This window comes from Pogonomyrmex barbatus, unplaced genomic scaffold (genome assembly GCF_055798465.1).
Source record: "Pogonomyrmex barbatus isolate J1 unplaced genomic scaffold, ASM5579846v1 scaffold9, whole genome shotgun sequence".
NCBI classification, from domain to species: Eukaryota; Metazoa; Arthropoda; class Insecta; order Hymenoptera; family Formicidae; genus Pogonomyrmex; species Pogonomyrmex barbatus.
In genome coordinates this window covers 460,425-479,692 of record NW_028297193.1, presented here as the reverse complement: position 1 = coordinate 479,692, position 19,268 = coordinate 460,425, and the positions used below count along the sequence as shown (strand labels likewise).

The window sequence follows — 19,268 nt, the reverse complement described above, 5'->3', positions numbered from 1 at the left end:
AAACTGTTGTTATCGAAAGCTTTTCTCGTTTATTCTTTAATATTATTTATATCGCAATCGTAAAAGCAATCGTAAATTCATTTGATTAAGCCGTTTTATTATTTTGGAGAATAAAGTTATTTTCATTATCGTAATAGCGGATTCGCCATGTGGCGAACATTATTTTTAAATTGGGAGAAAACACATTAAATAAATATTACCAAAACGTAGTTATGTCGCATAACGTTTTCGCATAACTAAAAGTACACGATATCCATAATCCATTGGTGCATAAGCCACGAAATTAGTCACGTGTCGCTAAGCACTCGAAGCAACGATCGTGTAATTTTTATGGGAATTTCCGATGGATCTTTTACACGATTGAACCTATATGGTTTTACCTCGTATCGTGCCGGATGGTCGATTAAAACATCGCATTTTCGAACCATTTTCCACAGATATATCTGCTTTCATTTTAAATTTAAATATGGGAGAATATCAGTATTCTTCGTTAATCATGCAGTTCTAAATTATAAATTAAAATCTCGTTCATTCGAAATAATGACAATAATAATCATTTTCATTCATATGAAAGTTGATCAACTCGCAAATCTTATAGAATCATAAATGTAATACTTAATAAAATAAAGTTAATAAAATATCTATAGAACATTTAAAGCAAGAAATAATTTTTTCTTATATACGCATTCATATATGCAATCGATCGATTATTTAAGAGAATTTAATTAAATAAAAATAAAAAAGTTATTTTATTTTAATAATATTGTTGAGTTTTCATTGACTTATTTCATTCGAATAAACTATAATAAAAAAGTACAGTGAGCCAACGAGAGTCGATTGACGTTTTTAAAAAATATTTATAAACAAGTAAAAAAATAAATGGAAGGGAAGAAGAGCATTGTATATACAACAAGTTTCGGCGATGCCTTACGAGATTCCTCTTATGGTTTCCCTCTTGCTTTCAGCGTGCAATAACGAAATGCCATTGGTCTTTTTGCGTGTCCACCCTCTGTATCGCTACTGAAAACCCTCGCACTTAAACTGCGATGGACGAAAGTTTCGAGTTTACGCTTTGATTCGGTTCCCTTTCTTTGACCGATGGCCTTTAGCCACAAGAAATTAAATCGGAGTCTTTGACGGAAATAGCATAGGTGACTCGCGGTATGTCGAGAATTTCTCAATAGGCAACGCTTAAACGAATCTCTAGATCGCTTTTAGAACTATAATATTATTTTTCCAACGTCAAGATGTAACTCGTATTTTTGTTCCCAACGAAACGAAATAATCTCACGCATCTTTGCGTATATATATATATATATATATATATATATATATATATAGGTCACGAAATAAGAAATTTGAACAATTTCTAAAAGAAGCATCATATCGATCTATTCTGTATAATGCGTAGCTGATTCTAAGCAGCCTTGTTATACAGTTAAAAATAAAAAAGAATAACGCAACGTTATAAATACGGATAAAATTAAAATTTTTGATAGAAAGAAAATGAAAAGTAGCTGAGGATCGCGTGCATGCGAACGGAAACCCCTTAACATCCCCCCCCTCTCGGTATCTACTCGCGGGGCGCTCTTTAGAGGCACGCAAAGGACGCTTAGTCTCTCCGTAATATCTCAATCACATACACATATATATGTATATGTATATATGTATTTAAATGCTAATGCTCTTAGATAGATTGGTTGCCCGAGAGATGAAATGAGGTGGTGCCACTTCCTTTTGGACAGCGTTTATACAGAGGCGTCTTAATGCCACTTTCGACGACACGATGAATTAATCACCCTCGTTCCAGCGTCGCCTTTGACTGCCCCCCCTCTCTAGCCTAGTTGTTTCGTAGGCAAATGAATTAACTACAAGGGAGAATAAGCGAAGAAGCCTCTTTCATGGAAAACGTTAATGTTTACATGCTGGGAGCTGCAATGATACCACCGTTACGAAATTAATTAAAGATAATAGACATATATGATAAAACATACGTATAAACTGATTAACATTTCTGTTGTAAACACACGGCTTGTCCTAAGTTCAGAAATCTTTGGTAAACGAATAACGTTTCGCGGAACAAGTGCAGATTTGTTAAAGAAATTGATTCTTTGCATTCTTCTTTTTTTTATTTCACGGTATGTATAATTCAAATTAAATTTTAAGGCAAGTTTCTCTTTTTTATAAATGAAGATCTTATTGATTAAATCACCTATATGATATTATGCGAAAACTCTATCTTGGCTTTTAAACATCGCAAAATATCTCATCTCATGAATTATTGGTCCCTCGACACCGCTTAGTCTAGTCTAGGTTTTTATTTTTACTTATTTGCTCGTACCTCATCAAAATTCTTTTGTGCGCGCTTAATTTCGCCGAAAGTGACCTATCTCCGTGTTAATCCTCGGAATTATGTTGCCGCGTAAATGACGACTTAACGAGCGGTTTTAACGCTTTAATAATTAGCCCGACTGTACTGCCGCCAAGAGAACGATGTACAAAGGGTGCAGGCGTAGCAAGGGCTGTTTGCACCCTCGGTGTTAACGCAATATACTCGCTCTAGGGCGCGACGCACTTAGCATGTGTACACGTTGCGAACGTTGCGCCCCGTCTGCGGGCTGTCTGTCCACCACGTGCATCCATTTTCCCTTATAAGCTCGCAGTTGGCGCCTACGGCAAGTCCTACCACTTCCTTTGCTTTTCTTCGTTATTAATAATTCGTCCTTTTTGTAACTACTAAATTTAAATTACTCGCTTGAACTCTGCTAGAAATGAAGAAAGTTATATTTAATTAATACTTGTAATTTGTGTGCATATTTATGTGTCCAGTATCTTAACCACGTAATAATTTAATTCAACTTGCCTTGCAAAACTGCTAGCGTAATCATTTTACTCCGTATTTCTATTTTTCTCTTTCTTTTTTTTTCTCATTTCTCTCTCTATTCTTTTTCATCCCCCTTCCTTCTACAATGCATAATTTATGATATGTTAAACGCATTATAAATACGATTATGATTTTGACATTTCCGCCCGGCAATACATATCACTGCGTCGGTCCCTTATTCATTTTCTTGAGCTTCATATTCCCAGGCATCACTTGTCTTCGTTATCTCCATGAAATATGAAATCTCTTGCCTCTATAACGTGCCGTCTGCCGTTCCATACTCCTTTACTTTCGCTACCTATCCATTTTTCCCCTAGTGCTCGTGGCATTATTCTTTATTTCTTAATTTTAACGGAATATTTTATACGATGCATTTTATATATACAAAGAATCCACACAGGATACACACACACACACACACACACACACACACACACACACACACATCTGTATCTCTTCTGCATATTCTCTGAGTCGCATTAAAGACAAGGAGGAATATCATTTATAAGAGGACTACAGAGGAACAGCTATAGTAATGATAACATAATGAGAAGATATGCGTGCATCTAAAAGAAGAAATATATATTCTTCAAATAAAATATAATGATACAGAATATGACGTAGCGAAGATTGTCTAACGATCGGGAAAGTAATTGGAGCGAATTGAGACGAATAAAGAAAAGAGAGAAACATTTCTTTTATTTCAAGATTTAACTCGATTCCCATCTATTCTATTATCCTGTTATCCACTTAATAACGCATCCACTATCGATATGTTTGAACAACCTTGAATGACGATTCAATTTCGTCAGTATCCATCCACCGCGATCGGTTATCATACTGACAAGATGTAAGACGATTTATTTCCTCGTCCGGATCTTATTTTCTCCACTTTGTAATATTCGTAATATTCGTGAGCACGCTCGGGGATCGCCAGCGCAATATCCCGGTACTCCAGAGTTAACCAGGGTAGCTCGGCGACAGGGTCAAATCGCGCGAGACTAATTTTATTACACGGAAGTCCAGTTAATTGGCGCCAGGAGCGTATAAATTGCAGCGGCTTGGCGACATTCGCTTCGCACCGACCGACCGACCGATCGACCGACCGAACGTCGAGACGTGGGGCAGTTTATCCTTAATGCGAAAACATTGCTTCCCCTAGGTACCCACGTAGCGAGGGACCAGGTCGGAAGGTAGTCACGTAAAGGATTGCCGGAATTCCCGCAGGAATCTCGTGCGACGTCTATCCCCCGTGCTTACTCGGAACCCGACCGGCCCTCCACTAGCCGATATTGGACGTCGTAATCTTTTAATCCCGCGGACGGCTTATTGCCGAACGGATCAAAAAAGAAATACAGCCGGCGACCCTGAAGGAGACGTAACGACCTTTTAAATCTGCGCGACAGAAATCTCGACGGAGATCGAGCCGGCTTAACGGTGCGGTTACCGGTCGGACGCGAACTTCGCGGTACAGCAGCTCGCAACGAAGTTCTAACCGAATCCGATGGCCCCGCGAAGTCTGCGACCGATTAGAAGTCGAAGTTTGAGAGCGGCTGCTATCGCGCGCGCATAAGGCTTCCATTATTTCGCTCACGGCGAAATTGTGGCCCCATTTGTGACGTCAGGCATTTCGACTCTAAGAGTAGCGAAGATTAAATTATTCAATACTGTTAACGTTTTAATAGCGGATAATAATTACGGTGTAATACTAAATTTATTGTTTATATAGTAATGCTCGCATTACAAAATATTACTTTGCAGATAACAACAGATAACTTTTTCTCTGATAACAGATACATTTTTTCGCACATAATTAACATTTTGATAGTAGTTTATAAACCGGCAAGTATTAAATTAATACTGTTCGAAATACTGTTTGTCAAACTTTGTAGGAAAAATGTTACAAATTAAAATATCTAAAATTGTTATATAATTTTGCGGACCGTTACGTTATGATATCGTTAGATATTTACCCTATAGGTTTTATGTTATTGTACCCCTTTACCTCGTCTATTGGTGAACGTTTTAGCTTCCCTCTCTACAATCTCCAAACTATATTCTCGACTCCAATATATTCCATTATGCGCTGTTTACACGGCAGACGCTTCTGTAAGGAAATGAAAACGCTCTCGTGCACGATAATGGAAATCTGAACCGCACGGAGAAATTAGTTTCTTTGACGGGTGAGAGGGCGGCCGTGCTGCCGATCGATGGCCGGATTCTGCGAATTATTTTCTCAAATTTGAGGCACCGCCTCTTATCAACAAAATAAACTTTCTCATATACTAATTATTATGAATTTATATAAAGGCATTATCAGATCTAATTTGTTGATTTCCTCATATTTTCTATAAATTTAATCTTGAAAAGCGCCGAGGCGTATTAAAGTCGTTAATTCAAAGTACCCGTTAAAGTTCTTTCGTGATGTAACTACGTGCCGACATGTCGCGAATCGACTGCACGAGCACTTCACATTCTTGGCAACGGTGATTAAGACAAACAGCAAACGGAAAGACCCGTCTACTCTTAACATTGACTTAAGACTTCGTTTACTTCGAGCACCGTTTGTCTTAACGAAAGGTATCGCATGCTCGAGAAGATTCATCGAGAGGAACAATTCGGCGAGCCGTTTATCCTCGCTCGCATCCGCAACGCGACGGGGGGATTGGGGAGAGGAGATTGGAATGACTGAAGTCCTGATGAAGGGTGGATGAGGTATGACGGGGGGAGGGGGATATCAGAGTGGAAGGGGGATGGATGAGGGGTCGAGGGTACGTAGGGCAATTTTCGCGTAATTCGATGGGGCGTGATCGTCATAGCAACCCCCGGTACCCCCGGTCCACCCTCTCTGGAAGCTGCAGCCTGTTCAAACAAGCCTCAAACTCCATACTAGGCTCGTATCCATTCTCTCTCACTCTCACTCTTCTCTCTTTCCCTTTCTCTTTGTATCCCCTTCCTCTCCCCCTCTCTCCCTCTCTCACTCTCTCTCTCTCTCTCTCTCTCTCTCTCTCTCTCCCTCTCTCTTCTCTTTCCTTCGCTATCCGTCTTTCTGCGGCTCTCGCATATCGCATCCGTCTTTCATTGCCCATCCCTCTCTTTCGAGATGCTCTCGACTCAAATCTGCTAACGTACTCCAGGATTTCAACAGTTGCGATAACTACCTGGATTTCTCCTGTACCAGAAGGAGTGACGGTTCAATCATTTCATTGTAATTACTTGCTCGTTAGTGTAGCGCGCCGCCCTGTACTAACGTCGTCGCGCGAATTGGCAAGCAACAATAACAGCGGAGTCCTCTTCTCCGTATGTTTCGCGACGGTGAATGTGCAAGTCCCGAGAGCCCGAAGCCCGTCATTTAGTTTATAGCCTGCGACCGGTAGAGAAACCTCCGGCATGGCTTTCTGACGTGCCATAATACGTCCAATCCATGCGTCTCCGGCCGCGACTGCAATGCGAATTACTACGTTGTTGAGACTAGTCCGCATGCAACGGGATTCGTATCATCATTCATCTCTGTACCGAGCATAATTCGTAATGCGTCATATAGCGAGAAGCGCCAAAATCGCTTCTGACACAACGAATTTATGAGCCATTATAATCTTTTTATAATATATATCTGAATAAAAAAAAATCCCAGGATTGAGAAAGAAAGTATTCGCACTTTTTACTTTTGTTCGATCCTACCATCTTCACACAGATGGATCCTGGCAACTTACCAAGAAATGAATAGATTTTATAACAATTTTATGTGATAAATGTTAGCGAAATACCCAGATATCTTATATAGCGTTTGCTGTATGTGCGACATAAATCCGCCTTTCACGTGTGATAGGAGTAATCATGCCGTCACACAGTAATTTCTATGTAAATTGAATGCAGAGAATACGTCTCGTTATTTGCGAAATGTTTAAATTAAGCGCACGATAAATGAGGAAAGTTCATTGCGAAATAACGACTCGCCGACGTCGGCATTATTTCCGTATGTAAATACTCGGCGTGCTCGAAAATTGCGTTTCTAATTCTCGTCATTTGCGCGTCCATAACTTCTCATTATCGACCACCGCAACGCATGCATTCACGTCTGCCGATCGAATCGAATTCCATGGAATTCCGCGCGGACGAATATTTCATACTCTGCGATCATATAACGGGTCGCTTTAGTGCCTGTCGGGACTGAAAAACAGCAACAAGAGAGCGAAAACGCGAGAGGAGAGAGAGAGAGAGAGAGAGAGAGAGAGAGAGAGAGAGAAAGCTTGCTAACGAGATGCCGTAGTTGCATCTCGCGGCAAAATCAAGCTTCCATTACCCACTCCATAGATAAACAACGAACGATAGCAAGATTGCTTACCGAAGTATCTAATCTCATTTATGACTACTTAATTTTTCATTTCCAGTTTTATAGTTAATAAAAATGCATATTTGTTCAAAACTCGAGATGATATGACATTTTACGTATACGTAGCTATTATAATTTATTTATTTATTTATTTTAGTTCGCCCAAATATTTATCCATCCAATAAGTATTATATTAAATACTACATCATTTTTTTTTCTATCTGTTAAAATAATTTGATGACTATTTGTGTCACTTTAAAATTTTCTTAATTATTAGCTTATCAAAAGTATTGCATTGTTTCTAAATATTATATTTACCAAACATTTAATTAGAATTATTGATTAATTTACGATATACGAATAAAATAAATTTTATGTCATTTTTCCATATATCCTTTTCTATATCTAAAAGGCTTCATCGCAGTCGTTTATTAGACCATTTAAACGCATTGGACGTCGGAGCGTGGAATTAAATTCTTCAGTGATCTTTTCACTATCTCACCCCGTTCGTTATCTCCTACAACTAGATGACCGAAAAGTGTTTGTGTGCGAAACACGTAGTTCGGAATAAAAGAGATAGCATCGGGAGAAAGAGAGAGAATTAAAGGAGCTAACGAAGTACGCCTGCGTGCTTATTTTCAGATCTCGTCGCTCGGAGAGAAAGGCAGGAAAAAAAAAAAAAAAGAAAGAGAGAAGCGGGAGAAAGCGTAGAGATATATAAATTATCGTGCAAGTTACTTGCCGGTATTGCGCGCGAGCCACGCTTAATTATAAAACCGATAAATTCATCCCGTGGGACATGGGACAGACGTCTGGAATCCCGAGGTTGATAAACGAGCCCCTGATCCCGACCTTCTACCTTATACGAGCATCCGCTAGCCTCCCTCCGCCAGTTCGCGTCCTCCGTGCAGCTCGCTCAAGTCGCGTCCCCCTCGTTCAACCCCCGTTTTGCACGCCGTACGCGCCTACGCCTCGACATGGACTCGCGTCATTGAGTCCCGGAATCTGGACGACCGTGTAATTAGATCCTTGACCTCTCCGCAGACCTAACGATAATTACATTTACGTTACTGCGAGGATATACCAGGATGATATTCGGCCCGTAAAGGGACGTATATCCTCTCCTGGGATCACGTGCGCAAACCATCTCGCACTATTGTTCACTTCGAATCAAATTTTCATATCGAATTTGCACGTCCGTGGTAATAATCCTGCTTCATTTTGAAAGCACCCTTGTGGGAGCAATTTGTTACGGACCGTTTGTGCAGTAATTCGTTTATTATCTTGACACGGAAATGCATTCTTTAAACTATTATAATGTCACTCTTAAGAAAATCATACTAATTACAAGATTAAATAATATATACGTTAATGTAATACTCACTTATTTCTGGAAATCAATATATCAGTGTAAAAGATTTCATGAGAAAAATCTTTTAATGTATTCGCAATATCTGCCTTAAGTACAATGGTTTCGTTTAAAACGTAAATCTCGTAGACACGTGTATGTGATACAAAATATATATATATATATATATAAATTTAAAGTGCCATATTAATATTCCGCTATTTCCAATATTATTCAGGCTTAGGAGTAACAACCTTCGATATTTTTCTGAATTGTTTCGAATAAAAGCCTCATTATGTAAACCAGGAGAGACTTTGGGCACTTCAGACCCGTCTGGTTGCCCTGAATATCGCGTTAAATGCAAGATTCCCTCACAGTTTTAATCGTCGTTAATCAAACGAAGGCGGAGGCAGGTATGGACGTAATATTCCATCGATTCTCAAGTACTCGCCGCCGGTGAAAGGCGGATGTTCGCTCAATTTGGCGCGGTTCCAAAGCGGACAGATGTCCGTAATTCTCGGTTTGATAAACGAGCGCTTGATCCCAAGTTTCCTATAAAGCAGAAGGCGTCTTTTTGAGGAGGCGCCTTTAGGCGAGCTACTCATACTTTGCCTTTATCATGGCGCGTCCCTCTTACATATTGTCCCATCTATTTTACATTATACTTTATTTTAAGAATAAGAATAGAGTGACACGAAAAAAATGACTCGATATCTCAATGGTCAAACCTTTGAATAATCAGTGTAATTTCTTTTTCCACATTCTGCATTCTAATAACGCGATCGCATTAATGAATCTCCACTACAATTTTTAAATTCACCTATATTAACGATATAGACAAATCGTAAATAATCATGCATACACTAATACGCAAATGATAAAAATTGATTAATATTGCTTTTAAAATTCACTTGGTTCTATTGCAAGAAAATAATTAAAAAAAATATAACGATGTGGTCGCCATCACGAATGACTGTGCGCCACCACCATGAACGGAGATGATTTTATCTTCTACCCTTAACCGCTTTGACGATTATTGAAGCACTTAGATCGTTTGCTCCCTACCGAGATATTAATTCTCAAGGGGTTTAGTCAATTCCTTTTCTCGGGTAGTCGCTCGCTCAGAATCTCCATGGCTGGGATCCACGATAGGGGGATGATTCGATGTAGCGGGTGTCGCCACAGTGACGGGAACTTCTCACGTACATACGCTGGACGCGATTGTGGGCACGGGTGTTATCCGCGCACATTCACACACGAATGCATATATATATAATAGTAGCTACCGTGGCCTTCTACCGAAGTTTGTGAACTATGAGTGAACCTATCGCAAGGACAAATTTCCTCATCTAACTTTCTCCGAGTAGATGAGATGATCGCTCAATGCCAGCGGCACCGACGCTACTATCTTCACTATGGCCCAGCCCGTCCGCCCTCTTCCTCCTGCACCTACTAGGAAAATTAATGACGGAATCCAAGAGTTTTCTATAGGCAACTTTTACCATCGGATCCTCGGGGCCGTCGGATAGAACAAATTCAGGAGGGTGAGACGAGGCGCGAGGAGAGAACGGCGACAATAGGTTTCAGCGGCGTTCGACGCCGGGGATGGACATCGCCGTTATCGTGTTTTCGTTCGACGGAGCTCTCGCGGAGCTCTCTTTAAATTGGCGGCGTGCTTCATGTGTGGCGAACAACGTCTTTCAACGACGGGTCTTTTGTCGATAAACGAGGCATCCCTGAAATGATAACGATGATTTATGCACCAAATTCTTTTAGCGGTGTATTTCACGTCCAGTGCGGGAGATATTTAAGTAACACTAAAGAAGAACGAAGAACTGTATTCTCGACATTTATTTGATAATTAAATTTAAAGTATCTTACACGGGAGTAGTATCTCACAGCATCGTAAATACAACGCTTTAATTAAAAATGCTACGTTGAAGAAAATCTTATATGAACGATATCATTTAATTACGTTGAGTGATACCGTTTTGTCGCGCCTAATCAACTTAATGAGCTGAAACTTCAATGCCTTGGAATTTGAAATTGCTTCGCTGGCCAAGCTCATCGCTCTTAAGAGGCGGTATTCGAAGCGCTTCGATGACGCGTGATTTCCTCTCTCTCTCTCTCTCTCTCTCTCTTTCGCACGTTGATCTCTTCACCCTATTTATCTACCCACCGTCGCCACGCGCATCCCCTATTACGAACTTTCCGTATGTTTCGCGTTTCGCGCGCTCTATCACGACTCTACCACATTGAAAAGTCTTATTCTCGTAGGAATTAACGAGTTTCTCGAAGAATCGCGCGGAATTACGTTGCCGCACGTCGCGCCGGGCCCGCGACGCCGTCGCCATCGTCATCGTCGACGACGACGACGCCGGCGGGTGCATGCAATTCTGCAAGTTGGAATTGAATCTACTCCGAAGAGAAAGGGGACAGATTCGATCCACTTGCGGAAAATGTCTCGCGATGGCGCCGGGGAAATGGGGCTCTTGACGCGGCGAATGAAATTATTAAAACGTCAACGCCATGTATATCGATGAAAGCCGTTACTTCGCGTCGCGAAGCAAGGGGGAAAATTAATACACACGCGTCATTTGATTTAACTCTTTATTTGCACCCGCTGCCAGAGTTTTTTTCCGCAAATGCGGCTGTAAATACTGCGTATTCAGATCGGGCTAGTCATTCGTAGAACGTGAAAGCAACGTTAACAAGCGGTTTTTTTTTTAATATTTAAACGGTATCGCAGGTCATTAAAGAATTATTAAGATAAGATAAAATTTAAAAACTATTTTATAAATTTATATTTTTCTCGAAATTTCATTTTTCTAACTTTATTTCTTAAAATTCTTGAAATTGTTCTGATAATTTCGCGTAAAAACCGCTCGTCCTTTTCGTTTTACAATAAACGATGTATTATTAAACGCGATCTTTTTCTTATCGCAACAACCACTATCTTTCGTGGTTTATCTTTTGTGTGCAATACTGAGAATGAATACGGGATTTTTCTCTAGAATACCGCACATATTTCATACGTATGCATAGCCGTTCGCATGCATGCATAAAAACATAAGATAAAACTAGAAAAGTATTAAATAATTGCATATCAATTGCTTCGATTTGCTTCCACGAGCACTTTGCAAGCTCGAGTACGAATGCAGGCGGGAGATTTTCACCGATATTTTTATTATTTCCTATTGCAACAATAATACCGGATAACCGCCGCAGCCAAGAGAAAATATGAACGTTGTCGAATCGTGAATATCGATACCACGGCTCGAGCATCGAAATCGACCACGCAACAACTCTACTCCTTTACTTCCTTTGCTTCCTTCCTCCGCCGGATACGAATTCGAATCTCTCCACCTACGCTATCGAACAAGTATTCCGGGGTGCAGTACTGTATTATGCATTCACCCCTCTGCAGAGACCCACGCGAGCGTCGCAGTCTACCGTATACCTTAACATAATAAGATCGTATTATGCAGTATATACAAAATTTCCAGTTTAAACGCGACCCACGTTTCGCGCCTTAACGTCTTGTTCGCGGACATATTCGAGTTCCGAAACTCCGCGTTCCGTTCGCAAAAGTTAGGTTGAACTCCGGGACGATTTACTAAATCGACACAATACGCACTTCACAGAATGGCACGAAATGTTAACCCTGTAATGTTTAACACGCTATTATGCACATGTTCGCGAATGTAAATTAATTAACTTCCTGTCGATCAAATTGCTTTATTGCGGTAAAAACCGTCTTCTTGTGCCCCACACTTTAGGAGAGTAATATGAAAAGAAAAGAGAAATTCAATTTGACTAATTTAATACAACTTATAATATATATATATATATATATGTATAATTATGCAATAATTTTATTGCATGGAGTACCGAAGAAAATTTAAAAATAATTCAATGCAACAGGTTCAATAGATAATAATAAAAATGGGCAAAATTCTATAGACAAGATCTTCTAGATGCTTAATAATCTATTTTCTTACTTTTTAATTTATACGTATAATAGACTCTCTTTCCCCATAAGATTTGGTCTGTTACTCATACTACTATGTATTGTTTGAATAAATTTAAGAGTTTTATATATACATATATACACATATATATATATATATATATATATATATATAATTGTCAAAAGACGTAATATTAAAATTTATATTTAATCAAATAAAGTTATACATGTGAGAATATGTAACTACTACAAATGAGTATGTTTCATTTAATACCGGATTTTGTAAGGATTAACATGTCTAACTTTACTAGACATATTCATGCGTTTTAACGAAGATCCGATGGATGCCGTTAAATTTTTTATCGGCTCTTGAGTAATCCCAGAGGGCAATAAACGGTCGTTTTCTCGCTTCAACAATGCAAAGCGCTACAGAGCACAATGACTCCATATGGGACTCTTTTTTGAATATTTTATATCATAGACGTTATTCCTCGACATGAATATTTCCCGACAAGGTTTCTGCATTTGAGAAAAAAGATACTTTGCCATCGACTATTTTTCACATCATAGAAACATCGAACGCGCGACGCAACGGATTTAGAGAGATACAGCGCGATTTTTACATAAACGAGTATGAGAAATTTTATTCAAGTTGTTTTGTGATTTTATGTATCAATTTTTGCACATACATTTGCGTTAGAAACATATTTAAAAAGTAAGAGAAAAAATTGAAAATTTATAAAATAATTCTACAAATTGTAATGTCAAATACTAAAAAGTCAAATATATATTTGATACAATATACGACTTCTTTTATCATCATTATCTTCAATTATATCAAACAAACTTTGGATTTTTTTTTTAGCTAGTTTACTACTTGTCAAAGTATTAACGTGGAAAATGGAAAAGCAATGTCCTATTCAATTTCGTTTGCAAGGCTCAGCCAATGTCTGCCGAAATCACCAGCACGGTAGAACGTCACGATGTAATCTACCATCGTTAAATCCAACACAACCGTCCCTCTGTCATTGTCTCCTGTTACACGGCCGCAAACGTGGACGTTCTTCGACACCGAAATCTTCCGTGAATATTTCAGGAAAATTACCGCGCGTTCGTCGGGTGCTCGGGTTTCCAGCGATTATGTCGTATAATCCGTGGTGAGTGCGTTTGTCACGGCCACCGCGGTGGCGGTGGTGGCGGCGGCGGCGGCGGCAGTGGAGACGGGTGTCGGGTGTCCCCGTGGGTGATATTCCCTGTTATCCGAAACACGAGGCTGTTATCCCACAGCACTTACCATACGTAAGCACCGCGATGGCCGGAAGAACGAGACGGAGGACGGGGCGGCTGGACCGTGGGGGCGGGAAGCCGGATTATCACGGAGACATTAATCACCCTCGCGTCACCCAACCAGCATGATCTCAGTGAATTTGCAATTAATTCGAAATTGCCGTCATCGTCGCACGGTAAAGGCGTACGGGCGCGCGTCGTTTACACCATACATACTCGTACGTATATATATCGGAACGCTCGCGCGACGAGATACGGCTCGCGTCCGTTCCGATCCGCGGACGCGTACGATCGCCGGTGATGAATGAGCCGCGGCTTGGATTTCATTAATTAACGGAAGTGGCCGGAATTCGATGGTACATGGACGCGTCATTCGACAAAGCGAATACCCGCCGAGTGCATCGCAAATTGGTATTTAGTAGTTAAGGGATATGTTCCCGGTCGAATATTGGATTGGATCTAATTCTCATGAGAATTGAAGCAAAGATTTAATTGCAAAGCTACTAAGTAGTAGGAGTCAAAAGCTCGCGATGTGATATAATTACGTGTATATTTTTTCAATCGTATTTTCCAATTAATTTCAGATGGATTTTTTCATTTATATTATTTACAAAAATATTTAAACGATATTTAAATTATCAAAGATAATTAAATTATTCATTAGATTTGTTAAATTATGTTAAATGGCAATTTATTTACATTTATGACAGTAACAATCTTTGCAACAATTTTTTCGTCAGATGCAAAGTGCAGCTACATGTTATAATTAATACTGCGCTTCAATTATAATAATTATAAATGTGCCGTTCGCATGATGGACAGGACGTACACATGTCTAATTGAAGAGCAACCCCCTCTGACAGATCATCAGACACGTCAACCATGATAAGACAAGAGCGACAGATCGTGCCCTTCATAAGGGAGCAACGCCGGACTCGATGTAGGCTACAGTAATATCCTTTTTTTCTTACAAAGAGTACGCCCCATCGAGTTCTCATCGGCCCCGAGAGACCAACGGTATTACAAGTAATTGTCGCCCAGGGGAGATCGCAGATCGACCCTATATCCACCCCAGTTCCCAACCCGATCTCGAAGCGAGATGGAACGAGGGTGCGAGAGAAAGAAAAAGTAAAGAAAAAATGAATGGCGGAAGAAATGAAGGGGAAATAGAGAAAAATGTATGATACGTAGGAAAACACTGCACTCAGAAATAGACAAGAAGGAAAGCGTATAGGAAAAATAAAAATGCGAAGGAAAGTAATACAGAATATATGAAAAGAGAAAAACCGAGTTCGTGAAGAAGGACGAGGAAAAGGAGAAAAAAGGGTCGAGAAATGCTCTAAAAGCGAGTCGAGAAAACAGGAAGAAACGGTACCGTGTACTACCAGACTGCGACACCCCTCCAAGTTTTCCACGACCCCAACGCCATACGTCGCACCAGTCTCGACTCGAGGGAAAAAAATAGCAACGCGACGGGAACTTTCGACTAACAAGTGGATGATTCACAAATCATTCCCGATTCGGCGGGACGCCACCCCTCGGCGATGAGAAACTTCATTTCAGTCTATATCCTTGCCCAAAACGACCAATAACTCCCGTCTCGCTGCAGGCGACGAATTGGGAACAGAGAAAGGAAGAAAGGGAGGGAGGGGAAGACGGGGAAGAAATAAATGCGTAATGCTCCGATTCGCTGTAGCGCGAATTGAGAACCTAATCGAGGGCGGCGCTATCGCTCGAGGTTGCTTCCGCCTTCGTGTTACTTTGTGATCTCTTTTTTGCTTTCTTCGATGTCCTAGCTCGGTTCCATTTTTCACTACCACGGTGACGTCTTCCGAGGGCAATCTTACCGGTGAAACATGTTAAAAGTGAAAAATAGCGTTTCCTTCCTGTTCGTGCCGTCAACAACGAGCCTGACGACGGCGATTCCGTCAACACTTCGCGACCGGAATACCAGAGAAATTATGCAGGGAGCAGAGAGTTTTTTCACGATACGCGATCGATTTATTCATCTGAAAGAGAGCCATTCGATAAATGAAAGCATCGGACAAGACAAGTAACAAAGTGATGTGACTCATCGATCGGACTCGCCAATCCAGATGATGAGATTAGTTAGAACGCACATCGCGATATCCTACGGGAGATCCTCTCATCCGATTACAGGATGCAGATACGCGAAACGACATTCGAGTGAGTCAGAATTGCGACGGATATGTAATGTTCCCCCGATAGAGAAAGAAAAGTTTTTGTTCCTACGATGGAGACCGATAAAACCGCATAATATTACGTTTAATCGAGTTGCTACTGAATGTGCTACGAGGCATCATATCTCAACGTGCGGAAACATGTTTGGACGGCATTTACCGTGCTTTTAACGGGCGACAAGAAATTTCCAGTATATATCACAGCCTCACAAAAGCATTTTAATGTTCTCCATGTACATTGCTTGTGTATGTCATTTATGAGTTTATCGATAAATCTTTCTCATAGTTTTTTTCCTCTAAATATCTAATTCAACAAGATAGAATGTAAACTTGAAGAGATTTAATTCTGAAAAATTCTAAAAATTTTAAGAAATAAGAGAAAGAAAAAGTTTAGTATGACTATAACAAAATAATTCTTTAAAAAATAAAAGAAATATATTCAATAATTATAATAGCTATAAAGAAGTCTTAGTTTTTTTTCTCTAATTTTAAGATAATTTAAAACACTCGAACGCTTTCTTTCAATTAATTTGATTTAACATTTACATACTATCTAATAAAGAATTAAGAACTAATTAACGTTCTCACGTAAACGTTTTAGCGAAAAGCTATCGTAGAACTATCGTATCTGTACAGAATTAAGTGATCAATTGTCGTACACGTTTCTCATTCCGTTACGCACGTCGTCTTTCCATTCTTTCGCCGTTTCCAACAGCGAAACTCTCTCTCGTCGTGTCAAAAGCGAGCAGGAGATAAGGCGAAACGACGGCTCCGTGATCACGGAAATGGCGCGATTTCGCGGTTAACGAACCTACGAATAGGTCCACGAGATAACGGGAGAGTGGAGGGTTAGAAAACACTCCCTTGCGGGATAAGATGGGTCACCGTGGTATTCCCGCAATAAAGCGTCCACCGTAATGGTACCAGACGTACGTTATACATCTACGAGTAAGTGGAACGAACGTCTTTCCAACGATCGCAACATGGTCGTCGAGTTTTAGCAACGGACCCCGGATTTGTGGCGCAAACGTATCGGCCTTTTACGGACGCTCGTTCTGAAAATCCCGGGATTCAATGAATTCGTGATACGATGTCCACCAACATACGGATGGCGACAAGAAAGAACTCGTTGACTCGTCGTGTAAAGTAACTTTGCGATCACATAAACGCGAGCGAAAACGAGCTCGCAACATGAAATATCTTTTTAATTGATATACGTAATTTGTATGTATAATTTTCATTTTTGTTGATCTTATAATGACTTTATTAATTTATTGGAGAATAACTTGTGTAATACGTTTAGATTTTAACTACTATTAATATGTTCCGTGCTAACATTAAAGAATATAATTATTTGTTTTTTTTTTTTTTTTTTTTTTTAAGCAATTTATAGAATGTTATAACATTTCTCTTTTTCGAAGAACAAAGCTCACGTGACATTTTTAATGACAACTCTAATTGTGTAATAGAACAAAGAATAATATGATAACGCACAGAGTGAAGCTAACCGAGTGAAATAACAATCGACAGAATTCGGTACAGCAGTCACGGCTAATAAAATACAGAAGCTGTTAGTTGTAGAACGGAGATTTCCTTGTCGTTTAACATCCGATTGAGGGAGAGCCGCGACTTTTCACGTTTTTCCCGCGTTCTACCACGTCGCGAGGGGTTTTCGAGGGCGCGTTCGGTTTCCTTGGTGACCGAAGGGAGCGCAATACCGAACCGCACCGTGTACACCGGTTCGCTCCGTCCCTTTCACGCCCAGGCCATCTGTTTGTATTTCATATTGATAGAGTATTGATACAGCCCTGCACCGTCGTGCCTCACCCGAGCCGAGCCCCTCTTAACCCTCAGCGAACACCCCCGGTAAACCACCGTGACGGGCCACCATCCCGCGGCGGAACGTAAACGAAGATACTGTGTGTTACCATTCCAGCCGGGGTCACGTGTTTACTTTGTTCCGCATTGTTGCGTCTCGTTAATGGCCGGCGGAAACGTTTTGCTCGAACACACGAGAAACTCGTATTTTAATGTCCCTTTAGTAGCAGCCGAATACGCGAATCGTGATTTCTTTCATAACCAAAAGTGTAAAAGAAATCTCGAGAAAGCGTCGTTTGGATGATGGAAAAAGCCTCTCGTAAAGACTTGAAATTTTCTCTACACGTTTGTGGAATAGTTTCATATGATATATGTATTGTAGTTTGAAAGAGCAAGAATCTTTTTGATTCGAGCAAATACCGAAGGCGAAAGCAAGATAAATAAACGTCGAAAAGATACATTAAAATTGTAATCCGTAGATTTAGATGTTCGATTAATCTAGAAGCGTTTTCTTCCAGATATACGTACCGGATGTCCTACGAGGCTCTGCCATGAAAATTCTAGGTCCGCTATGCTCGCCGGCACTGGCACGACGAAATTCATCGCGTACGTGTTGACCACCCCCTCCCGCACGTAGTACAACTCGGCCTCGAGTCCTGAAAGCAGAATAACAGAGTGTATCGATTGGGCGATCAATTATGAAAAAGCTGTACGGCAAAGTTTCCCTCCGCTTGCTCTGCTTGCCCCCCGATGAATCGACCGATCGCGAACTACGGCACGTGCAGCCCTTCGTTATAAGTTGGGGACATTGACCACGGTCGCGTCTTCTTTACGCCAAGTATCGTAGTTATACGGAATTCATTTCCATGGAAACTTCAGAAGGCAGAATAATTCTGTCGTAAAACTGATTTCAGCACGCGAATTGCGCGGTATAGAACCATTGTCAGAAATTCTGATAGAATATTATGTCATCTTTTCTGAATTTATTTATATGTGTGTGTGTGTGTGTGTGTGTGTGTGTGTGTGTGTGTGTGTGTGTATATTTTTATGGCTTACTGAAAAATACACAGCATTCCTTTGGATTCGTATTAATCTTTTTCTTGATCACATCACGGCGCACTTGTACGTCGCTCGTAGAGATATATGTAAGTTTAAAGATCAAAAGGAGCGAGAGCGAAAGGTGAAATGTGTATTACGAGTGCACACATGACGCGTGACATCGTCGTGGCAGGATTGGCATCTAATATTATCGGCGATTATTATCGGCGTATTTCTCATACGGCGGCGGCGGAATCGTATCTCGGAGAATATCTACCGCGAAATAACCACGGGGATTCCGCGGACGGATTTATAATACGGATCCGTCGATGCCAGATATTTCGTCTTACTCCGCTCCTCCGCGCACATCCTCTTTTTCAGTGGATCAC

General features: G+C 40.5%; 1 protein-coding gene across 1 annotated transcript in view; it reads right to left on the bottom strand.

Moving 5' to 3' along the window:
• The window catches only part of LOC105428989 (inactive tyrosine-protein kinase Dnt), a 70,765-nt gene that overhangs the window by 29,480 nt on the left and 22,017 nt on the right, over positions 1–19,268 (bottom strand). The window contains exon 2 of the mRNA XM_089084461.1: positions 18,370–18,497. Within this exon, the coding sequence (XP_088940587.1) occupies positions 18,370–18,497 (128 nt within the window). The remainder of the gene's footprint in view (positions 1–18,369; positions 18,498–19,268) is intronic.